The sequence below is a fragment of the Notamacropus eugenii genome, chromosome 3, assembly GCF_028372415.1.
Source record: "Notamacropus eugenii isolate mMacEug1 chromosome 3, mMacEug1.pri_v2, whole genome shotgun sequence".
NCBI lineage: Eukaryota > Metazoa > Chordata > Mammalia > Diprotodontia > Macropodidae > Notamacropus > Notamacropus eugenii.
Window position 1 is genome coordinate 841,807 of NC_092874.1, and position 18,235 is coordinate 860,041.

The 18,235-nt window shown below is 49.5% G+C and overlaps 1 protein-coding gene across 2 annotated transcripts in view; it reads left to right on the plus strand.

Annotated features, from left to right (window-relative positions):
• Positions 1-167: 167 nt before the first annotated feature.
• ASB4 (ankyrin repeat and SOCS box containing 4) overlaps positions 168-18,235 on the plus strand; it is a 27,618-nt gene continuing 9,550 nt past the window's right edge. Inside the window, exons 1-2 of one of the 2 annotated variants that reach the window (XM_072650744.1) lie at positions 168-420; positions 7,685-7,984. In XM_072650744.1, coding sequence (XP_072506845.1) covers positions 240-420; positions 7,685-7,984 — 481 coding nt within the window. In that variant the 5' untranslated portion in view covers positions 168-239. The remainder of the gene's footprint in view (positions 421-7,684; positions 7,985-18,235) is intronic. The other variant, XM_072650743.1, reaches the window with a different exon arrangement.

The following is an 18,235-nucleotide window of genomic DNA, read 5'->3' on the forward strand; positions in this document are numbered from 1 at the left end:
GAGCCACCCCCATGAGCCATCAGGGCCTTTGCTGTAGGACCAGGCATTCCAGATTGCAGTCAGAGGCAAGGCCTCTGTAGGACCTGGAAGCGCCAGACCAGCTGACAAGGGTGTTTGGAAGCCTGGGCTGGCCTCAGTATAAATAGCACAGGTCAGCATAGCTCAGGATAAAATTAGCTGTGGTCTCAGACCTCCCAGAACTGCTGCTGCTTTGGGGACATTCTCAGGGGAAAGGTAGCATGGAAGACACCGAACCCACAACCAGGGCATCCACCAAAATCAAGAAGAAAACCTTCCTAGAGGCTCTGATGGCCAATGACTTCGGAAAGCTGAAGGCTCTTTTAGTCCAAAGGAAAATTGATGTGGATACAGTGTTTGAAGTGGAAGATGAGAACATGGTGTTGGCATCTTACAAACAAGGTAAAAACACAGAGCACTCAGTGGGTATCGGCATGCCTGCCCCCTGAAACAGCTAGCCAAGGGGCTGGAGATGACCTAGGACCAATCCACACTGGCCATTTCTGAAAGAAGCATCTGACCCCACCCCCATCTTCTCTCCCCAGGAGCTGACAGTTCAGCTCAGCCAGCAGAATGTCTGTCTCTCTACCCATCCATCCTTCCGTCCATCTATCCGACTCTCTGTCTGTCTTTTTTTTCTGACTTCCTTTAGGATAAAGGAATGTGTTTCAGCAGATCAAGCTTCAGAGACTAATGAGAAACCATGCTGACTATCAGACCCAGGTCCTCAGGTCTCACCAAAGGCTTTCCTCAAACCCTTCTAAAATGTACCATGTTTTGTCTTTGTGTGCACAGTTTCTGCCCTGGCCTCATCCTGTGCACGGGGTGGGAGGGCTGCTGCTCAGTGTGATCCTAGCTGGGGAGCAGGCTAACTTTGACCCACCTGCTTGACCAAATTCTCTTTGCTGCCACAGAGATCTGTCACCCCAGAAGCAACCAGTGTCTTCTTCCCTCTCCAGAAGTTCTGGTTGTGTAGGGCCTGTAAGCTGTCTGTCTTTCTGTACCTGAATTTCCTCTTAGACCATCTGAAGGCAGGTGAGACAGATGTAGTCTCCAGCTCAGGGGTGACCTACACGTCTGGGCAGCCTGCTGGGCTAGGGTACAGCACTCCTACGGGTCCCACCCTCGCGCTGGGAATTCAGAGGGAAGATTGGGACCTGCAGGGAATGTTCATTTGTTTGGAAGCTTCTGCTTAAACATATCTACACCCCCAGTACTGTCAGCTTTGACCTCTCAAGAGTAGAAGTTGGTGAATGACTGCTAATTTAGGGTTGGGGCTGGGAAAGCAGCTGTGGTTTGGGGGAAATGGGGCTGATGGGCTGTGGCAAAGCGACCTTTTCTTGGGCTTTGCCTGGAAAGAAGAGGAAAGCCCCATTCCTAAGATCCTGCTCACGGAGGAGAGGTTTTTTGGTGTAGGAGGAAAAAGTGAATTTCACAGATTTATGTGAATGATGAACATGGGAAGTTGGACTCAATGATCATTCCAACCCCAGCCCAGAGATTCTTTTCTTTTCCCTTTACTAGAGGAAGGATCAGTCTGACATTGTTCTCTTATTACTGGGGAGGACTCAGACTGTGGGGATTTCACCCCCCATACATATCAACAATCCATCCAAGAGGATGAGAGACTTGTCCAGACAGCCCCTGTGTGTGTCAGAGGAAGCCCTTGACCCAGATCTTCATGATCCAGGCTGTGTGTGGCCTCCCACGATGATACTATAAATATGATTATTCCCATTTTACAGATGAAGAAACTGAGACTTGGAGAGGGGATGTGTCCATCCAGTGGTCAGACAGAAAGTGAAATTCAAATTTCCCAGACTCCAAGGCTGATCTTCAGCTTACTATATCAAGCAGCCTCTTCATGATTCTAAGATGGAAATAGCCTGTTTCCTTCCGCTTGACTCTGACCAGCAGATAGTTAACATTGATTGCATTTTTTGGAGGTGTGGATTTCTTTCATTTATTGACTTATCTTCACAGTCTGATGTGTCTTGACTGGTAACTTAGTATCCCTGTTCTGAGATGCCCAGCCTGCCATTTCCTACCCCCAGCCTGGCCCTGCCCTGCCTGAGGCCAGACCCTCTGGGGCTCAGGAAGCACCTGCAGAAGGACCTTGGCTCCAACGTGCCGAGTTTAATGCTTCCTAGAGAGTTCACTACTTTGGGTCAGTTTGAATCCCTTCCTAGGGTTGAAGTCTCACTCCTGTGAGGAGAGGTTTTGATTTGGCGAGAAACAGAAAGTGACATTTCCCCACACCCCCTGCCTAAGGAAAGGAACAATACATTGATCCAGTTCCCTTAAGAAGAACCTAAGGTAGTTCCGAGGCTCAGTGGTAAGATCTGTGGACTTGGAGTCAGGAAGATCCGAGTTCAGATCCTGCCACAGACACTTCCTAGATGTGTGACACTGGATAAGTCATTTGTCCTCTGTCTGCTTTAGTTTCCTCATTTGTAAAATACAGATTTGTGGTGAGGCTCCAGTGAGATCATATACGTACAATGCTTTTCCAGGGTGGAGTGTGGGGGAGAGGAAGAACCTCAGCATCTTTCTCACCCAGCACAGTCTCCATCCAGAGAGGAAAGGGGCAGAGCAAAGGATGATGCTCATTTTTAATTAGATTTTCTTTTTATCTTCATCCTACACTTCCCCATCCCAAAACTGAAAAAGAAAGAAAGGAAGGAAGCCCTTGTAACAAGTACTCAAGCAAAAAATTCCTGCACTGGCCACATCCAAAAAATGTGAGCCTCGTTCTGCAGCCTGTGTTTACCACCTCTCCATCAGGAAGTGGATGCAAGATTCTTCATTAGTAGTACCAGCTATTCCTTTATAAGGAGCAGTTAGGTGGTGCAGTGGATAGAGCTCTGGGCCTGGAGACAGGACAACCTGAGTTCAAATTCAACCTCAGACACTTACTAGTTTTGTGACCCTGAGCAAGTCACTTCACTGTGATTACCTGTTTCCTCATCTGCAAAATAAGCTGGAGAAGGAAATGACAAACAGTTGCAGTATCTCTGCCAAAAAAATCCCAAATGGGCATACAAAGAGTCAAACATGATTGAACAACAACTCGTTTACAATATAGTTTGAGGCCCAGGAGAGCTATTTCTCCTTTGTTCTTGATTTTTTAAAAATTTTCCTCATGATATTCTAGTTTTTATGTTCCTTCATATACATTTTATGATTTTTGTCTAGTTCTCACAAAGTATCCCCGTTGTAGTTTGATTGGTACAGCACTAAATATGCAAGTTAACTTATTATCATTTTATTATATTGACATGACCCAACCATGTGCATTAAATATTCTTCTAATCATTGGAGTTATTTTTTATTTCTTTTAGGATAATTTTGTAATTGTATCTGTTTAGGGATTAAAAATGTACTGGTAGATTGAGTCACAAATGTTTCATGTATTTTGTAATTATTTTGAATGGGACTTCCCTTTTTATTACTCTCTTCAGAATTTTGTTATTGCTGTGTAGAAATTTTGTTGATTTTTTGGGGGACAGGAGCTTATTTTGTATCTTACTACTTTTCTGAAGGTATTCATTGTTTCAGTTAAATTTTTGTTGATTCCTATCATTTTCCATGTAAACCATCATGTCATAAGCAGCTCATTTGGTCTCCTCTTTGTCTATATTTATGCCTTTAATTTATTTTTCTTGACTTGCTGCCATGGCAAGCTCTTCTATCACAGCTTCCCAAAAGCTGAGAGTTGGAAGGGACACCAGGATCCATCCAGTCCAACCCCCACATAGAAGAAATCTTCACTATGTCATACCCAACAAATGAGGGGGGCTCAAGCTCTACTTGAAGACCTCCAGGCAGGGGGAACCCCCCACTTCCCAGGCAGCCCGTTCCACTTGGGGACACCTCAAATTGTTAAGAAGCTTTTACTGACAGAGATCATTGCAGCTTAGTGGTACAGTGTAGTGGGACTTGGAGTCAGGAGTATCTGAGTGCCGATCCTGCCTCAGGCATTTACCAGCTGTTTGAACTTGGACAAGTCACTACACCTCTGAGTCTCAGTTTCCTCATATGAAAAATAGGGATAGTTCTAGCACCTGCTTCCCAGTGTTGTGTGAGGATAAGAATGAGATGGTGTGTGTGAAGTGCTTGCTGTTACTGCTGCTGTCATCCTTACATTACTGTTATCATCACTTCCAGTCCTGCCTTCTTCAGGAAGACGGAACAAGTTGAATCCCTCCTTCGTATGGCAGATCTCTGAATATTTAAATGGAGATATCATGTCTTCCCAACCCCCACCTCAAACTCTCCTCATCTCTAGGTTAAGCATGCCTAGTACCATTAAAAAAACTTCATATGATATGAAATCAAAGCTCTTCACCATCCTGATTGCCCTCCTCTTGGACTTTCCAAAGGATCAATGGTGCCCTGAACTGAGTACAATATTCCATAGAAGGTCTTATGTGGGGACAAAACAGTGGGACTGTCTCTGCCCTATTCCCATAAGCTGTGTACCTCTTAACGATTACATTAGACTTTTGAAACACACTAAACCCTAGGTCTTTGTCAGAACAATTGCTCTCTAACCTACTACCCCCATGGTACACTAATGACATTGATTTATTATGAATTAGATTTAAAAATTTTTTTAGAATTATGTCAAATAACACCACGGGAAGAAGGCATCCTCACTTTTCTCCTGGAGTTACTGGCAAAGCTTCTAGTATTTCAAGCATATTTTTTAGTTTTAGATAGACCATTTTTATTGTATTGGAAAAAACGCCCTTCTATGCCTATGCTTTGTAAGTTTTGTTTTGTTTTTAGCATAAAGTATCATATTTTCACAAAAAACTTTTCTGCATCTTTGACATAATCATGTGATTTGTATTCAATATGACTAAGTTGTATATTGTTCCAATAATGTTGAACCTCTCTTGAGTCCCTGGTATAAATCTGACTTTATCATACTGAACGATTTGTGGGAAACAAATTAATATCTTTTTGGACAGAAATTTTTTACAACTCCTTAAAAAATCAATATTCATTCATGATATTGATCCATAGGTGTCCTTTGCTTTATCCTTCCCTATTTTAAGCATTTGTATTATTAGCTATTTGTCTTATAAAATCTTTCTCCATTTTTGAGAATAATGTCTTTAGTATACATATTAATTATTCTTTAAAATTTTTGCAGAATTTTTTCTATAATAGCTCATTTATAGCTATTTCAAGTTTGTTTTCTGAAACTGGATTATTTGTGATCTCATCTGATGTCTTACTAATTGGACATTCCATATTTTTTAGATAAACCTCTATTTCTTTTGAAGTCTCAGTTTTGCTGTGTTCTGATCATTTGTTTTTGTCTATTGTGATTTTATCTTTTCATATTTGATTTTCCTCCTGAGGGCCATTCCTAGGAAAGAATTTAGAGGGTGTGATAGTTCTGGACATCAGATGTGAAGGGGAAGGAAGCTGACAATAACCTCCTGAGCCTCATGATGGCATCATCATCAGAATCAGGAAAATTGGGAAGGTGTTTCAATGTTCATGGTTAGGTAATGACTTTGGTTTGGGATCTGTTGAGTGTGAAGTGACTCTGGACTATGTCAATGGAGATGTCATATGGACAGATGCCAATGTGAGATTAATGAGGAGTTAGTTCAGAGGGGACACCATAGCGCACAGAGCGCCAAGCCTGGAGTCAGGAAGACTCATTTTCCTGAGTTCAAATATGACCTCAGATACCTAATATCTGTGTGACCCTGGGCAAGTTACTTCATATTGTTTGCCCCAGTTTCCTCATTTGGATTCTCTATGTGGGGAAGGGGCAATGACACTTAGAATGATGAAAGCAGTGGAGAAACATGAATAGATGAGGACAAGAAATCCAGAAGACAGCCAGAATGGAGGGGAGATCATTTTTAATGGATGTAGGGATTGAATGTCAAGACATCTTAAAGACAGCAAGATTCCGATTCAATTGTTGAAAGTGTTGGCCAACAGGACATTATGGCAGCTACTTTAAAAGAGGCAAAGTGTCTGGGAATAGGGAGTTGATATCCCTGGTGCATTCTGTCCTGGTTTGGTCCCAGATGGAGTGTTGTCATCAGTTATGAGCACCCCATTTCTGGAGAAGACATCAATAAACTGGAGAGAAGATTTTGTTCAAGTATATGAGGACCTATCACATGGAGAAGGAAATAGACTTTTTCTGTTCTGCCCTTAAGGGCAAGGAACATTGAGTAGAAGCTGCAAAATGTTCAGGGAGAAAAGATCACGAAGGGGAGGCGTGTGCAAGAAGTTTGGAAATATCTTCTGAAGCCAGGCTAGGTAGGACTATGTGTGAAATTCCAGATGGAGGGGTTTGTACCTTGTCACAGAGGCAATAGGTAGCTGGTGTAGATTTTGGGATTTAGGAGAACACCACGGTCAGGGTATGAGGGCTTAGTAACAATAATTCAGTAGGTGTGTAGTTGATAGATTGGAGAGAGGATCCCTGGAACAGAGAGATCAAATAGAGGCTAGAGCCACAATCCTGTCGAGAAGTGAAACTGAAGTTGGTGGCCATGTGAATACGGAGAAGAGGGAACACAGATACAAGTGCTGTTGTTGTTCAGTGATTTCTGTCATGTCTGACTCTTCCTCACCCCATCTGAGGTTTTCTTGGCAAAGGTACTAGAAGAGTTTGTCATTTTCTTTTCCAACTCATTTTATAGATGTGTATATTACAGAGACTGAGGCAAACAGGATTAAGAGACTTGCCCAGGGTAACATAGCTAGTAAGTATCTGGGGCCAGATTTAAACTCATGAAGATAAGTCTTCCTGATTCCAAATCCAGTGGTCTAGTCACTGAGCCACCTAGCTGCCCACATGTGATGTAGTATGAGAAAATTAATGACAACTGATAAAGTTTGGAGAATGGGAGAACAGGAGGAGGAGTCAAGGAAACTTTTGACATTGTAGCCCTAGGTGACCAGGAGATCATGGGGTCCTCAGCAGAAAGAGAGAGGAAGGTATGATAGCTTCTGGTCTGGACATAGTGAATTTGAGATGCCTGTAAGACATTCAGGTAGAGACATGGCAGGCAGTCAGTGATAAAGGAGCTGAGGAGAAATCCTGAGACTGAAGGTGCAGGCTTTAAGGGTCATCTACATAGAGAAGATTGTTAAACCCATGGAAGGGATGAGGTGGCCAAGTGAGAAGCTGTAGAGAATGAAAAAGCCTGGAAAGGGAATGGAAGGAAGGGGGAAGGAGGGGAGAGGAAGGAGGGGAGAGGATGGGAAGGAAGGGGAAGAGAAGGGAGGGGAAGGGGTCTTATTCCCAATACATAGTGGCTTTGCTTTGGAAACCCTCACCTCTGTGTGTTTGTATACGTGTGCACCCTCCCTCCCCACACACACATACAGACACTCCCACACAGACCCACAAACACACCACGTGTATACATACATATACACACATACACATTTGCCTCAGCTGGGGATTGAGTCTCCGTGGGGCTTAGATTGGAAGAGCCCAAAGTTACAGACTGAATCATTAGGGGCCATTGCTGGGAGCACACAGGCCTCCCTGGACACCTCTGGGAGCATCTATGCTAGTTTCTGTCCTTCCTGAGGACCCCTATTAAAGTACACACTGTCCACAGGTGAGCCAATCAGGTGGACCTTCTAGGGCCCTGACTTTGGATGTGTTTCACAGGATACTGGCTACCTAACTACAAACTGAAGTCTTCTTGGGCCACGGGACTGCATTTGTCCGTCCTGTTTGGTCACGTCGAGAGCCTCTTGGTGTTATTGGACCATCATGCTACCATCAACTGTCGACCCAATGGAAAGACTCCCCTCCACGTGGCTTGTGAAGTGGCCAATGTCGAATGTGTCAAGATCCTCTGTGATCATGGGGCAAAGCTCAACGCCTACTCCTTGAGTGGACACACAGCCTTGCACCTGTGTACCAAGGAAAGTTCCATAGCATGTGCCAAGCAGCTGGTATGGAGAGGTAAGTCACTTCCTCTCGGTCTTTCCTTGAGCTTTCACCAGCACCCTGCGCCTGTCATTCAGGGCCCATCTCTCTGGGCTTCTGCACTGCCAGTGGGATAAAGAGGGTTGGAGCCTGTGGGATTAATTAAGTTCCTTTGCCCATCATAATGAAAGAATTGGTGGCCTCTGGCTTCCCCAGGCTTGAGGGAAGTGCCCAGCACACAGGCCCACTAGGAGATTTTGGGCCCACAGAAGCCACCCTTTTCCCCAATATGACAGAGACAACTGACTTTTCCTAGTCACTATGACCTAAGGTGTCCCCCTCAGTACCACTCTGAGCTGAGCAGAGCTGGTTCTGGGATGCTGGTCTGCTATCACTGTCTGCTGGCTCAGTCCTTGGGAGCCAAAGAGGCATCAGAGAGAGGATGCCCCCAAAGGACCTGCTCACAGGCACTCCTGAAAGCCCAAAGACCCAAGCCCCTTTCAGTATGTGTCAAAGGCAAGACTCAGGCCTGGTCTTCTCCACACTGCTTCTCCTAATTCAAAATATAAGGAATTTAATTAAATAATGGAGCCAGATAAGAGATGAGAAAGATTTTCCCCTAGACACAGACATATACTCTGCCCATCCATGGGAAAGGGGACATGTGCAGGGAAGATGTGTGATCAGGGAATCCCTGTGGTAGAGAACAGGACATCAGGAAACCCAGGGCCAGGGCTGCTGCTGCTGGCCGCTGCTGACTTGATGCTGTGCCCAGGTACTTCAGCCTTATCTGACAGCATCTACAATTCCTGTTGACTCATATCATATCTCATTAGCCTCGGTCCCCTTTAAAGCATTCCAAGGATTCCACTGAGCAAAGAGTGCAAGGAAGGGGCCTGAGCTATGGGGAAAAGATGGTTTTTAACCTCCCAATGGCCCCACTAGGTGGCAAATCATTTCAGGAGCAAAGCTGAAAAGGGCCCGATAGAACTGGTGACCTTTGTTCTCCATCACTGCCTTCCCTGTGGCTTGCTTCCAGCCCCCAAAGTGGCTATTCAAGTAAGGAAAAGTCAGTGATTAAAATAATTCATCCTATAATACACTACAGTACAATATGATGTAATTCAACACAATATAATCTGCTTCAGTACAGTATGTTATATTTATTAAGTAACCCAGAATTGTCCTAGGGCTGAGGACAATAAAAAACTTAGATAAGATGGGGCCCCTGCCTTCAAGGAATTCACAGTCTTTTAGAGCTTTCAGAGAGCACAAGGATAGACCAAGGCAAATGGCAAAAATTAGCACAATTTGGAGCGGTGCAGAGCAAAGGGCTGCATGAAGATGCGAAGAGAAGGTCATAACCAGTGCATAATGATGGAAAGCATTAGGGAAGGCTTTCCTGAAGGTGGGGGCACGAGCAAACTTTTGAACAAAGGCTAGTCATGTAAGAACTGATGATGGGGAAGGACATTCCAGGTGTATGGACCAAACTGAAGGTGTAAAGGAGAGATGACCCCAGGAGCCACAGAGCCATTTGGTTCATTCATTTGGGGACTGGAGGGGAGATTTATCTTTCATCAACAGAGGTCGGGGGGAAAAGGGGGGAAGAGGGAACGAAGGAGAGGGAGGGAGAGAAGGAGGGAGAGAAGAGAAGAGAGGAGGGACAGGAGGAGAGAAAAAAGGAAAGGAAAGGAGAGGAGGGGAAAGAGAGGGGGAAGAAGAGAGAGGGAGACGGAGAGGAGAAGAGAGGAGAAGAGGAAAAAGGAGGGGAGAAGGCCCAGGACTGACCAGGAACACCCATATAGGAATCAAAATGAGGCTGCCCAGGAGACAACCAAGAAGTATTTTGAGGGGGCACAAGAGCAACAGTGGGGAGTCCCAGAGCCAAGGGAGGAGAGAGCGCCCAATGTCTAACGCTACAAGGTCACCAGAGACAGTGGTGTGTTTCTGTCCCCCATCACAACCATTCTCAGCAGTCTTCCCCATCAGAAAAATGTCACCTTTATCTGACCTAACTCTCACTCGCTGCAATGCGGTTCATTCTCTCTCTCCAATGCAGAGCATTGCAGCGGTTAGCTGTTGAGGCAAAGCTGCGTGTTTCTGTGTTCATATTGTGTGCATTCACCGGGCAAACCTCCCTGGCATAAAACACCAGCTGTTGAGCACTCCGGTCACACTAGCCAAAAAAGGAGGCCAGTTGGATGGATTTAAGCACAGCCATTGTTAACACAGTACTGAGAAGTGTACGCCCTTTTCCCCAATCCAAACACTTGTTAACTGCTTATTAACAGTGCTAAGCGCTGAAGATACAAAATGAAAAGAAAGGCAGTCTTTGCCCTCAAAGAGCTTACAGTATAAGGCAGCAAAGGGGTGAGGGGATGGGAGGGACACCAGGAGGTGTCTGGTGTGGAGGCATCTTGCTCCATGGAGTTGAAACCAGAGAGAGCAGAGAAGGCAGAGTGGAGTGGTCCAAGTCCAATCTCTGGCCCTTCCTAAAGGAAGGCACTGTGTGCCAGGTGCCATGCTGGGGGGAGGTCCCCACAGGGACCGTCATCTAATTGAGGGGAGAGAACAATGCAGCATGGGTGAGACAAGGACTGGCCCTGGTGCTCACTGGCTCTAGGGATTGTGAGCAGGATTTGGAGGGAAGATAGAGGCTTCGACAGGCTGGACAGGATGCCACAGTGCCAGGCTCCCATCCACGCGCTATCATTTCCTTTCTTGGTGCCTTGTAGCCAGCCCAGGGATGAGCCACTCTGCACTTGACTGGGACTGGTCCCCTGACAGCTGCGGCTGCTTGTCTGTGGGGCTTCTAGAGTCTGGGCTCCCTTAGCTTTACCCATAAGAGCCAGGCCAGTCCTCCCCAAACCATAGGAGGCCAGCTGATCGTGGGACAAGACAGCGGCCCTGGGGAGGGAGGGAAGATGTCTTTAAGAGCTTGGCTTGGCATGACCTCCAAGGTCCTTTGGTGCTCTTTATTCTTTCCATCCCAAGGCCTTTGCCCTCACTGTGCATTCTCCTGGATGACCAGGAGATGGCATTCTTGCCTCAGACGAAATGTTTTCAGGAGCCTTCCAATTGGTGTCACAGCCCTGCACACTCAGGGCCCTGGGTCAACAAGTCACTAACAAGCATTTATTAAGTGTCCACTGTGTTCCAGAAGCTGTGCTAAGGGGATGCAAAGAAAAGCTTATGGTCTAACGGGGGAGAGAACATGCCAATGACCATGTACAGACAGCTCTGAATGGGGCAAATTGGAAGTGATTTCAGAGAGAAGCCACTTAGACTGAGTAGGACTGGGAAAGGCTTCTTGCAGAAGGTAAGATGGAGACTCCAAGGAAGGCTGGTTCCCCAGCCAGGAGACAGAACCAGTGAAAACACTGGGAGTGGAGAAATGGGCCTGTGAGAAGATGGAGGTGGCCAGCGTCCTTGGGATGCAGCATTCCTGGTGGGAGGTGTGCTGCTGGGGAACTCTGGGAGTGCCCAACATTTGATATGGTAGTTTTTCTACTTGATCATGGTGGTAATGAGGATTGCACTGAGCTGGGACAGAAGAGCTGACCTGGTCAGACCCAGGCTTTAAGAGCATTTGGCAGTGGGATAGAGGATGATCGAGAGTGTGTGGGCTCACATTTAGAGCACTTCAGGGATGTGTGAGCCGGGACTTTGGTGGCACTGTTGTTGTTGAGTTGTGTTTAGACCCTTAGACCCCACTTGGGGTTTTCTTGGTTTGCCATTTCCTTCTCCAGCTCATTTTCCAGATGAAGAAACTGAGGCAAACAGGGTTAAGTGGCTTGCCAGGATCACAGAGTTAGTAAGTGTCTGAGACCAGTTTGAACTCAAGGGAAAAGAGTCTCATTCCAAGCCTAGCTGTCTGAATGGGCCCCCCCCCCCCAGCACCCCCTTGGCCCTCTCCTGGCCCTCCCCTTCCCCCTCCCCTTGCCCCTCCCCTCCTCCCCCCACCTCCTTTCTCCTTTCCCCCTCCTCTCCCCTCCCTCCCCTCCATCCTCCCTTTCCTTCGCCCTCCCCTTCCCCCTCCCCTCCCCTTCCCTCCCCTCTGTCCTCCCCTTCCCTCCCCTCTATCCTCCCCTTCCCTCCCCTCTATCCTCCCCCTCCCCTTCCCCTTCCCCCTCCCCTCCCCTCCCCTCCCCTCCATCCTCCCTTTCCTTCCCCTCCCCTCCCCTCCATCCTCCCCTTCCTTCCCCTCTGTCCTCCCCTTCCCTCCCCTCTGTCCTCCCCTCTCGTCCCTCCATCCTCCCCTCCCCTGCCCTCCCCTCCATCCTCCCCCTCCCCTCTGTTCCCCCCTCCCCTCCCCTCCATCCTCCCTTTCCTTCCCCTCCCCTCCCCTCTGTCCTCCCCTCCCCTTCCCCCTCCCCTCCCCTCCCCTCCATCCTCCCCTTCCCTCCCCTCCGTCCTCCCCTCTCGTCCCCTCCATCCTCCCCTCCCCTCCCCTCCATCCTCCCCCCTCCCCTCTGTTCCCCCCTCCCCTCCCCTCCATCCTCCCTTTTCCTTCCCCCTCCCCTCCCCTCCGTCCTCCCGTCCCCTCCGTCCTCCCCTTCCCTCCCCTCCGTCCTCCCCTCCCCTCCCCTCCATCCTCCCTTTCCTTCCCCTCCCCTCCGTCCTCCCCTCCCCTTCCCCCTCCCCTCCCCTCCATCCTCCCTTTCCTTCCCCTCCCCTCCCCTCCATCCTCCCTTTCCTTCCCCTCCCCTCCCCTCCATCCTCCCCTTCCTTCCCCTCTGTCCTCCCCTTCCCTCCCCTCTGTCCTCCCCTCTCGTCCCCTCCATCCTCCCCTCCCCTGCCCTCCCCTCCATCCTCCCCCCTCCCCTCTGTTCCCCCCTCCCCTCCCCCTCCATCCTCCCTTTCCTTCCCCTCCCCTCCCCTCTGTCCTCCCCTCCCCTTCCCCCTCCCCTCCCGTCCCCTCCGTCCTCCCCTTCCTCCCCTCCGTCCTCCCCTTCCCTCCCCTCCGTCCTCCCCTTCCCTCCCCTCCGTCCTCCCCTTCCCTCCCCTCTGTCCTCCCCTCTCGTCCCCCTCCATCCTCCCCTCCCCTCCCCTCCATCCTCCCCCCTCCCCTCTGTTCCCCCCTCCCCTCCCCTCCATCCTCCCTTTCCTTCCCCTCCCCTCCCCTCCGTCCTCCCGTCCCCTCCGTCCTCCCCTTCCCTCCCCTCCGTCCTCCCCTCCCCTCCCCTCCATCCTCCCTTTCCTTCCCCTCCCTCCGTCCTCCCCTCCCCTTCCCCCTCCCCTCCCCTCCATCCTCCCTTTCCTTCCCCTCCCCTCCCCTCCATCCTCCCTTTCCTTCCCCTCCCCTCCCCTCCATCCTCCCCTCCCCTCCCCTCCGTCCTCCCCTTCCTCCCCTCCGTCCTCCCCTTCCCTCCCCTCCATCCTCCCCCCTCCCCTCTGTTCCCCCCTCCCCTCCCTCCGTCCTCCCCTCCCCTCCCCTCCGTCCTCCCCTCCCCTCCCCTCCGTCCTCCCCCTCCCTTCCCCTCCGTCCTCCCCTCCCCTCCCCTCCCCTCCTGCTCCTTTCCTCCCCTTTCCTGGTCCTCTTCTCCCTTTCCATCACGTCGGGTCCTGTTCCCAGGCGCTAATGTGAACATAAAGACCAACAACGCGGACGAGGAGACGCCCCCTGAACGCGGCGGTGCGCTGCGGTCTGCCGGAGCTGGCGGCCTTCTACGTGGAGCACGGCGCCCTGGTGGACAGTGTCAACGCGCACCTGGAGACGCCGCTGGCGCTGGCTGCCTACTGGGGCGCTGCGCTTTCAGGGAGCAGGTGTACAGCGCCCAGCACCAGCGGGTCTGCCGCCTGCTGCTGGCGTCCAAGGCCCAGGTCAACGCCCGCGATGAGGACTTCAAGTCGCCGCTGCACAAGGCAGCCTGGAACTGCGACGAGGACGTCATGCGGCTGCTGCTGGAGGCAGGCGCCGAGGCCAACCTCATGGACGTCAACGGCTGCGCAGCCATCCAGTACGTGCTCAAGGTGACCCCGGTGCGCCCGTCGGCCCGGCCTGCCCGCTGCTACCAGCTTCTGCTCAACCACGGGGCCGCGCGCATCTACCCGCCCCAGTTCCACAAGGTGAGGCCCGCAGACCGATGCACTGACAGACCCCAGCCGCCTCAGTGGACGCGCTTGCAGAGCCTCTCCACTGGGCAGTGGGCCCAACCAGACGTGTCTAGGGGAAAGAGAAAGTGCCTCGGCCTTTAGGGAGCTTGAGCACCCTCCTTCATTCCCCTTCCCGGAGGATGCAATCCCTGTAGCACTGCCCCTTCCCTATCCAAAGCACCATAGGGAACCTGTAGGACCCTGTATAAAATCCAACTCCTTTCTCTGCCCAGAGCCAACAGTCAGAAATACCCCAGGTAACCAGGTCAAGGGCCTCTGGTCATGCACACGCTCAGCTCTGTGTTCTGCTTCCCATGTGCACACACACCAGGTCAGGACTAAGGCTGTTGGTCAGCTCCCAAGCACTTGGCCCTTTCCTGTGGTCCAGAGTATTCCCAAGACCCAAGACCCAGGACCCTTCCTCACACAGCTATGCACTGGTACTGTGTCATCTTCTGTGGGAGTCTGTCTAGAAAGCCTGAGGCTAAGGACCAGTGGGTCAAAGTCCTGCTGTCTTCAAAACACATCCTCAGACTCCACAGGGAGCCTATATCTCCTTGACTTGGAGATAGATGGAGGGACTGTCCCCTCCCACCCCAACCAACCCCTGAGGCTGGTACTAACATGACAGATCAGGAAGCTGTGAGTTAGCCAACGAGATTTAGGGAACAGGATGTTGCAAACCCATTCTGTAGAGCCTGCGAAAGATCAGAGGAGTCCAAGGGTGAGTTCCAGTCTTTAACCTAGAAGTGGTGGTGAGTCTGTGGGCCAAAGAGAGAGGGTAAGGGAATTAATGCATGCAAGCATATACGAAGAGAGGAAGGAAGGAAGGAAGGAAGGAAGGAAGGAAGGAAGGAAGGAAGGAAGGAAGGAAGGAAGGAAGGAAGGAAGGAAGGAAGGAAGGAAGGAAGGAAGGAAGGCTCGGCAGAAGTTCAAGGTAGAGGGTCAACAATGCCCCTTGACTTCAGAGAGACCCCAGCAACCACACTCACCTGACCCTGGCATCCACTAGAGGGCTGAGTACAGTCCCCCAGGATTGCTCAGATCACAGAATATTTCTTCCTCTTTATGTCTGTATAGGCTGCCCAGGGACAAAGGGGAGGAAAGCACTTCTCACATGATCAGAAGACTTAGGCTTCAAACTGACTGCCACCTCCTTGCTGTGTGGCCTTGGAAATGTCACTTCCTCTGTAGGTCTCAGTTTCTTCTTTAACGTGGAGGCATTGGGATATGGCACATAGAGCACATGATTTGAGTCAGGAAGACCTGAGTTCAAATCCAGCCTCAGGCATTTGCTGTGTGACCCTCAGCAAGCCACTTAACTTCCTCAATTGTAAAATGGGGATGACAATAGAAAGTACCTCTCAGGGTGGTTGTGAGTATTAAATGAGTTCATGTTTGTACGTTCCTTGGGACATTCCCTGCCTAGTACATAGAAGGTACTTTATAAATTTGTCCTCCAGCAAATGACCGAGGTGTCATTTTGTTTTCCTAAACCTTGGTTTCTTTACTTGTAAAGGGGGGGGATGGAGTGGAAGACTTGCTCACTTTAAGGCTCAGGGTCCCTCCCAATTATCCAGGCTTTATGCTCTTAAAGGTCCCTTCTTGCTCAGACTTTCAGGACTCTAAATTCTGGGGCTTTGGAAAAGTTTCATTGAGAGTTCCATATATTGTAGCCAATACTTTCAGGCAATCCATCTTTAAACTACCATGTCTGTTAGGGAAGATGATCCTGGGGCTGGAAGGCCCCTTTATTCCTGCAGGGAAGTGCTATTCCAAGAACCACCCAGACTAGTCCCCTCTTAGCTTCCTGAGACCCTCTCTTGCAAAATTTCCTTCTGTCCAATGATAGAAGCCTCCGCTGTGCCCTCCACCTAATCAACTTTTACACACTGAGTCTTCGGTCAAACCTCAGGCAAATTCCCTCCTTTTGATGAGGTGAGCTCCATATCTTACTCTTCTTTCTGTTTGGGTCCCATTGACTATTAATCACACTAGGTTCTAGACCTCTGGACCTTAACTGAGGTTAGTCAGCAAAGTGCAAGGTCTCTAGAGAGCAAATCTCTTCCTCCTTGCTAGGATTTTCTAGAATTCTCAAGAAGGCCCCAGCTGTGGAGTGGAAAGGAAACTAATGTAGCTTTGATCCTAGCTGTATGTTGCTAGGGTCATAGACTGAGGCCTAGAGGGACCTTAGGGGCCATGAGTCCGCCAGCTCCCTTCTGCCTGATAGGACTTGCTTGATAAAACCCTGTCAGTCTTCCTATTTTAGACAATTCACTCAAATTCTAGAATCCTGCTAGGAATTAGTCAATCTCATTGGCCTGTTATAGGCAGTCTTTCCTTTCTGGAAAATTGGGCTAACATTTGCTGTTTCTGAAAGACCTCTGCCCTTCTCCACCATCACTCAAGTATCCCTGGGGAAAGTTCAGCCATTGTACCTGCCCATGAGTTCAGGACCCCAGGAAGTACCTGGGCCAGGTGATTTCAGCTCCTCCAGGGTGGGAAAGTACTCCTTCCCTCTTACTTATTTTGAGGTTCACCCTTTACTGGCCATTTTTGTTCTGTTACCATAGAGGGAGAGCTGGCAGGGACCTTCGAGGCACCATTCCCATCCCTTCATTTTACAAAGTGGGAGATGGAGACCCTGGCATGAAATGTCGGTGACAAGATCTGAACCTGGAGCTGAGAGCCCAGAGCCCCCAGGGCTCTGTCCAGATGGTTATCATGGTCTGGGCTGGAAAACAAGGGTGACATCAGAATGGCATGGTTCAATTTGGCAGACATCCATAAAGGTCTGTCACCATTGGGAGGGTTCATGTGTATCTCACTCTTGAGAGCATCCTGCCTTTCTGGACTGAAGGCTGAGGGAGGCTCCCTATCCTCCCTGGGAGCCTGTGGCAAACTCTTTTCCCCCGGTCTAATGGGCATGTCCGATGAGGCCTAGCTTTCCTTCTTATTTGGAACTAGAAGGGACCAAGACTGTCATTTTAGAGATGAGGAAACTGAGGTCACAGCAGGTGAATTGATTTGCCTCTGGTCACATAGGTAAAAGTGACCAAGGTCCAGTGATTCTCCCATGGCAAATCCCTCCCCCATTTCCTCTTTCTGTCCAGGTGGTCAGTAGTCTAACCCTAGTGTAGTCTACTCTGGAGATAAAACTGCCCAAGTCTTCCCAGTGTTGCCCTCTGGGCCCTAGGGGCCACCCCAAAAGGAGCACACTATCCGAGGCCTCTACTGAGATGAAGAGGCCACAGTGGGCATTGAGTAAGCGCTGATGGCTTGATGGGAGCATCTGGAGTTTCAAAGCAGTGCCAGAGATGGGCTTCTCTACACACCAACACCTAAGGGTCTCAGCCTTGTTACATCAGCACCACCCTATGTCTTGTCTCAGAAGACTCATTAACCTTCCTGGGTAACTTTTTTATTATCATTCATGCACACAAATAGAATTTATGGCTAACTTTCCAGTCATGGTGAAGGCTTGTAACAATCAATCTTCCAGCCCAGATATCTGTGTGAGCCCAGATGGGGTATCCTTTTCCCAGGAATAATCCATCACCTGCCTCGCCCCAAGGCTATGAGCCCCCAACGGTAGAGCCACTGTGATTTGTATACCAAATGTCCCCTTGCAGGGAGCCATCTCCCAACAAAAGATGCTTTGAATGAACTAGTGTTCTGGGGTCGATGCCCTAGGTCCACGTGGGGTTGACCTTCATTGGTTAAGCCCAGGATGACTCCCCCATGCATCCTCCTGAGCCTCCAGACACTAACTTGACCCTTTCCTACCCTCACCCCACCTAAGCTGTGGGTCACCCAGTAGAGTGAGAACACAGAAGAGGGCTGGAGACTGAAGGTGGAGAGGTGGAGAGTTTGGCTGCCTGAAGGCACAGCTCCTGCTTCATAACTTGGCATGGCTTCTGAAAATATATGTCAGTTCTTGACATCTCTCTGTATGTGCTTGAATAAGTGAATGAAGGAATGAATAGGTTAGTGAGTGAATAAGTTAGTGAGTGAATGAGTGAGTGGGTGAATGAATGAGTGAATTAATGAGTGAATGAATGAGAGACTGAGTGAGTGAAAGGCATTCCTCAGGTGCCATCTGCATGCCAGGCACTGTGCCAAGTTCTGGGGGTCTGAATAAAGAGTCAGTCTGGTCAGTCCCTGGTCCCAGAGAGTTCCCATTTTAAT